This window comes from Solanum dulcamara, chromosome 8, assembly GCF_947179165.1.
Source record: "Solanum dulcamara chromosome 8, daSolDulc1.2, whole genome shotgun sequence".
Taxonomy (NCBI): domain Eukaryota; kingdom Viridiplantae; phylum Streptophyta; class Magnoliopsida; order Solanales; family Solanaceae; genus Solanum; species Solanum dulcamara.
Window position 1 is genome coordinate 74,190,469 of NC_077244.1, and position 6,195 is coordinate 74,196,663.

Below are 6,195 nucleotides of genomic sequence, written 5' to 3' on the forward strand. Positions count from 1 at the left end.
AACCATTTTAATTTTGAAATACGTCTCAATAAATAAATAAAAATGCAATTACAATCTTTAACCATCATTAACAATGTAATATTTAAGAATATTTTTAACTTTAAATATTACATTATACAAACACGTTGTGCCATAAAAACCTCAACAACCTTAATATTAAGTCATTTGATTAGATTTAATTTATATTCTTTATCTCAAATTTGATTAGATTTAATCTATATTCTTTATCTCAAATTTGATCCATCCAAATATTATCTAATTTATTCTTTTTCTTTCTCCTTAAACTATACTCAATACTCACAAGGACAACATAAAATAAGTTTTCTCAAAGAATACATAAAAAATGACACTTTTGTTTTAATTATAAGTTTAACTTGTTTGTCAATTTACTAATTCTTAGGAGCTCTATTGCTCTTTACGAAAATTTAAAGGACTTATTTGCAATTTTCCAGTCACATGATTGTTTTTTTTTTCTAAAAATAGATGCCTACCACGTTCCAACAAAAGGATCCCAATGAAATTTCGTGACAGAAAATGTTACTTCGAAAAACGTTAGCCGAAAAGTCGCACAAACTTTAGCACAAACAAATTTCTATTCCAATTCCTTTTTTAAAGATAATTTTTAGTGAAAAATAATTAATAATTGACGTCAAATCTGTTCTCGTCAAATATAATAAATGTGTAATCCGTTAATAGATAGTCAGATAGTATTCTTGTTATAACTAAAATAAGCTTAAAATACAACAATATTACTATTGTGCAATTAAATATTTCATTTAAACAGAAAATAGATTTAAACTTTTCACACGGCGGAGGCACAACTAACGTTGTCTCTAATTACACCCTACAAACCTCGGATGTGATTCGACTGAATTCATTAACTTTTATTCAAATAATTTATTTGCGTTAAAAAAATTACTAATTGAATATACATAAATACTAAATTTAAAACTCAATTATTAACGCTTTATGGTCATTTTAAAAATTTCCGTGCCTCCAACCCACTACCCTGTCACTCAATGTGCATGTGTGTGTAATGTGCATATATACTCACCAACGGCCTACTTATTCTCAACAAAATTGCCTGTTTCAAAGTAGAAGCTCAACAAGTAAGTTATCCATTTCTTGTTTATAGATGTTTTCCTTTTTCATACTTCTAAACAAACTTGTTTCTTGTTTGTTCACATTTTTTGTTCTGCTTTTCAATTTGTGTGCTATTTCTTGTGAGTTTTACCAGACTGTCCAAGCAGAAGACACAAAAACAATGGGGAGATTTTCAATACCCATGAAGGGTTTGGTGTTGTTGTTGTGTCTATGGGCAGCGATTGCAGAAGCAGAGTACCTAAAATACAAGGACCCAAAACAGCCGATGGTAACAAGAATGAAGGACTTGATGAAAAGAATGACTCTTGAAGAAAAGATTGGTCAGATGACTCAGATTGAGAGGAAAGCTGCCTCAGCTGATGTAATGAAACAATATTTCATTGGTAAGTTTTGAAAAACTCATTCGTTATGTATATATAGAGCTGCTATATCATATATCATGCAGTTTACTGAAAAGTGATCTAAATCAGACATCTATCCTAAGATGATGGAATCTTTTGTAATAACATTGATGTTTAAATAGGTGGAAACTTGAAGCAATGGTAAAGTTATTTCTTTCAGTGGCGGGGCCAAGTGTCATTTGATACCCCTTCACCCGAACTTTGCATGAACACGAGATACTTAGAATGTCGGAATAGCCTGTGTTATACCAAAAGATTTTATCTTTTAATCCTATTTTTGAAGAAAAAGAAGAAGAAGAAGGTAATTAAAGAGAACATGGAAAAGGGGGTGGCCTACTTTCTTTATCCATTGGTTATCCTGCATATTGGAGTTCATTTTATCTCTAGATTGACATTACCATTCTTGAATGTTTGCTTGTATATTCACGAGAGATTCCAGAACTTTGCTCATTTGGTGTTAGAAAAATCACTTTTTTGTGTGCATATTTGACTACATGTGTTATCTCATACTGCTAACATCAGGGTGCTTTATTGTTAAAAGGGAAGATATTTTGTAATAACATATGCATTTAAAGGAAACAAGAAAAAGGGGGTTGATCTGCTTTTTACTGTAGTGTATATTGGAATTCATTTTTATAAAAGTTCTTCTGTCAGGGAGTGTATTGAGTGGTGGAGGGAGTGCTCCTGCACCTAAAGCCTCTGCTGAGGATTGGATCAATATGGTAAACGAGATTCAAAAGGGTGCTCTTTCAACCCGCCTTGGTATTCCAATGATTTATGGGATTGATGCAGTTCACGGTCACAACAATGTCTATAATGCTACTATTTTTCCTCACAATATTGGGCTTGGTGTCACCAGGCAAGTATATAGATTCTAAGAACAATGCATCTGGTTTTTGTTATAACTATCGGAAGGTACTAATATGGTTGCTTTTTAAATGTGATGAGAGCTCATCTTTTTAATCTGATTAATAAAGATGCATGATTTGTAGTTTTCACTTGTCAATCATTTGATACCTTAGGATAAAGATATGATCTTCGGCATTGAGGTCAATTATGTTCCAAAGAGAAAATGATCCTGTTATGTATTTCCAACTTCTCCTAATGCTCCATGTATCTCCTGATGCTTGTCTTTCACCTATTTAAGTTAAAATTTTGCCACTTTAATGCAGGGACCCTGATCTTGTGAAACGGATTGGTGCTGCAACTGCACTTGAAGTTAGAGCCACAGGAATCCCATATGTCTTTGCTCCCTGCATTGCAGTAAGTTGATATGATATGATATGAATGAATTTTTTGGTGAAGTTGCATTTCTATTTCTTTGTTATCTGAACAACTGATTTATGGTTAGGTATGCAGAGACCCTAGATGGGGCCGTTGTTATGAAAGCTACAGCGAAGATCACAATATTGTGCGAACCATGACAGAGATAATTCCTGGTTTACAAGGAGATCTGCCAGCTAATTCTCGCAAGGGTGTCCCCTTTGTTGACGGAAAGTATGAATCTCTATCAATCTTCACATCTACTACTTTCCTGTTCCTATTAAATGTTTACACCAGTCGCATTCGTAGATATAAAAATGAAGATTACTTCATCAAAAAAGAAAAAAACAAATGATGATTATCTTACTAGCTCCTTCTTAAGCATATGAGAAGGCAACATGACTGGTGGGACGTAGTGATCTTTATTAGTATCAAAGTCATTTATTCACTTCACATGGAAATTCTCTGCCATACTGGGCAAATTTTGATTTAATGATCTAAGAATTAATTCTATTGGCCAATGCTCGTTGGTTACAACATATAACTGGTCCTATCATGGTCCAGCATAGTATTTATCTTGACAATGACCTTTAGCAAATCTGTGTATTGTTGATATTTGAATCAAATATAATTGAACTGTTTAAGTATTGTTTAAGATGATGTTAAAGTGAGTTTAAGTATTGTTTAAGATGATGTTAAAGTGAGTTTAAGTATTGTTTAAGATGATGTTAAAGTGAGTTTAATATTGTTTAAGATAATGTTTTTGGTATTAGAATAATTCTCGACATTTTGATTATTACTACTCTGAATTGCTTCTAACCACCAAACCTGATGTTTCTATTTTTATCATCCTTGGTTGTGGAACATACGTTTGATTGAACTCTCAACTGGTTAAGGTCAAAGGTAGCAGCCTGCGCCAAGCATTTTGTGGGAGATGGTGGCACGCTGAGGGGAATCGATGAAAATAACACAGTAATTAACTCAAATGGTTTATTTGGCATCCACATGCCTGCATATTATGATTCAATCGTAAAGGGTGTTTCAACGGTGATGGTGTCTTACTCAAGCTGGAACGGGGAAAGGATGCACGCTAACAGAGATCTTGTCACTGGCTTCCTAAAGGACAGGCTCAACTTCAGGGTAAGAATGATTAGCTCAGCTCATTCAGAATCAGTAAGTTAAGGTCAAGTAGGGATATATATCCATGTACAACACCACTTTTGGCCTTGTGTCTTTGCCAGGGTTTTGTCATTTCCGATTGGCAAGGCATTGACCGGATTACAAGCCCACCTCATGCTAATTACACTTATTCAGTTCAAGCTGGAGTTACAGCAGGAATTGACATGGTTGGTTTGTTATGTTTGATCTTGAATCATTTTTATCAAAATGATAGTTTTAGTTACTCTATATGATTGTTTCGTCTATGCTGCAGGTTATGGTTCCAGAGAACTACAGAGAGTTTATTGATGCTCTGACTCTACTAGTGAAAGATAATATCATTCCCATGAGCAGAATTGATGATGCTGTGAAACGGATATTGAGAATTAAGTTCACCATGGGTCTCTTTGACAACCCACTGGCTGACCTTAGCTTGGTAAACCTACTCGGTAGCCGGGTAAGTTTGGTACTCAGAAATTGTTTCAACTCTTGGGATCTTAGTCTTTTACGTGTGATCTAACATGCTTCACTGCCTCTCTACAGGAACATCGAGAGTTGGCAAGGGAAGCAGTAAGGAAATCACTTGTCCTTTTGAAGAACGGAAAGAGCATTAGTCAGCCACTACTTCCCCTTCCAAAGAAGACGCCAAAGATACTTGTAGCTGGAACTCATGCAGACAATTTGGGTTACCAATGCGGAGGCTGGACAATAGAATGGCAGGGCGTCCCAGGCAATGATTTAACAGTTGGTATGCCTTCTCATATTCTAGTTTCCACTTTACCACAAGTGACACTTTTCAGCACTCTTTTGATAAGGGGAACTACACACAGATAGCAGAAACATGTGTTTTTTCTGGTTTTACTAATTCCACTTTTCGTGGGCGATTAAATGTTGGACCTGATAATATGAAAATCCATTTACATGTCAGCATACAGAAGTTAAACTCTTGTAGCATTATGGAGGGAAATTGATAGATTTCTATATATGACAGGAACCACCATTTTAACTGCTATCAAGAAAACTGTGGATCCTTCTACCCAGGTAGTGTACCAGCAGAATCCTGATGCAAACTTTGTGAAGTCAAACGAATTCAACTACGCCATTGTTGTAGTAGGTGAAGTTCCATATGCAGAGATGTTTGGTGACAGCACAAATCTTACAATAACAGAACCTGGTCCTAGCACTATTAACAATGTCTGTGGGGCTGTGAAATGTATTGTAGTTGTCGTCTCTGGTCGTCCAGTTGTGCTAGAACCTTATGTCGATAAAATAGATGCACTTGTCGCTGCTTGGCTTCCAGGGACTGAAGGGCAAGGTGTGGCAGATGTTTTATTTGGTGACTATGGTTTCACTGGTAAACTTGCTAGGACTTGGTTCAAGTCAGTGGACCAGCTTCCTATGAATGTCGGCGATCGCAACTACAATCCCCTCTTTCCCTTTGGATTCGGACTCACAACACAGCCAGTCAAATTGAATTAAAAGACAGCATTGATACTATAATTTGTGTGACATTCAGCCTTTGGATAGAGTTTCAGAGCTGGATTCAGAATACTAGTCAAACAGAAGATAAGGTACAAAAAGGAACTATTAAATTCCTTATAGAAGTTATGGGGTAAGCATATCCTTATGAACACAAGGGGTAGACAATTGCAAGAAAAGCTAGCAAGTTATTATTCATTATTGAAACTGGAAGAGCGAGCAGAAGGTAGAAAATTGTATCAAGGGCTTCCCTTTGAATATGTATTATTATTATTATTAATTGCTATTAATTATGATTATGATGGTTTGTTACTGCTACAAAAGCATTTGTAGAGTGGTCAATGTGTCTTTCAATTTGAGAGTACTTAAGACGGAAAATACAATGTTTAAAATGTCCACAAATGGGGATGAGTCTTTATGCTAAATCATCTTCCTTTATTTTGTAATCTACTGAAAACTAACCAGCATTAGTACTCAACATGTTGAAAACTATTTAGGCTAATTCACTTTTATAAACTAAACTGAATACATGAGAAATCCCCTAATGAATGTCGGTAGGAAATATAGATATTGACTACTATTAGTTCACCTGGGAACCCTTGAGGACTTGGTTCAAGGCTATCCATGACTCTTGTTGATCCACACACCCACCCCCAACAAAACCCCTCCCTTGAGATCACTACAATAAGCAGGGACCTATTGCCTCTAGATAGAGATGGATCTGAGACAACGACAACAATGATATGTATTTCCTAGTTCTTATTTCAATTCCATTTGGTTGACGTGTCTA

General features: G+C 35.5%; 1 protein-coding gene across 1 annotated transcript; it reads left to right on the forward strand.

Annotated features, from left to right (window-relative positions):
- The first annotated feature begins 1,023 nt into the window (after positions 1–1,023).
- LOC129899200 (uncharacterized) lies at positions 1,024–5,704 on the forward strand. The gene is made up of 10 exons (XM_055974064.1): positions 1,024–1,109; positions 1,238–1,487; positions 2,160–2,364; positions 2,678–2,768; positions 2,857–3,002; positions 3,665–3,908; positions 4,010–4,114; positions 4,201–4,383; positions 4,470–4,674; positions 4,918–5,704. The coding sequence occupies exons 2-10, from the start codon at positions 1,265–1,267 to the stop codon at positions 5,403–5,405; spliced, it is 1,890 nt and encodes a 629-aa protein (XP_055830039.1). The 5' UTR covers positions 1,024–1,109; positions 1,238–1,264; the 3' UTR covers positions 5,406–5,704.
- The last annotated feature ends 491 nt before the right edge of the window (positions 5,705–6,195 follow it).

Coding starts and splice junctions, on each gene's coding strand:
- LOC129899200 (XM_055974064.1), top strand. CDS start 1,265: ATGGGGAGATTTTCAATACCCATGAAGGGTTTGGTGTTGTTGTTGTGT. Junction 1,488..2,159: donor AATGAAACAATATTTCATTG/GTAAGTTTTGAA, acceptor TTCTTCTGTCAG/GGAGTGTATTGAGTGGTGGA. Junction 4,115..4,200: donor TTACAGCAGGAATTGACATG/GTTGGTTTGTTA, acceptor TCTATGCTGCAG/GTTATGGTTCCAGAGAACTA.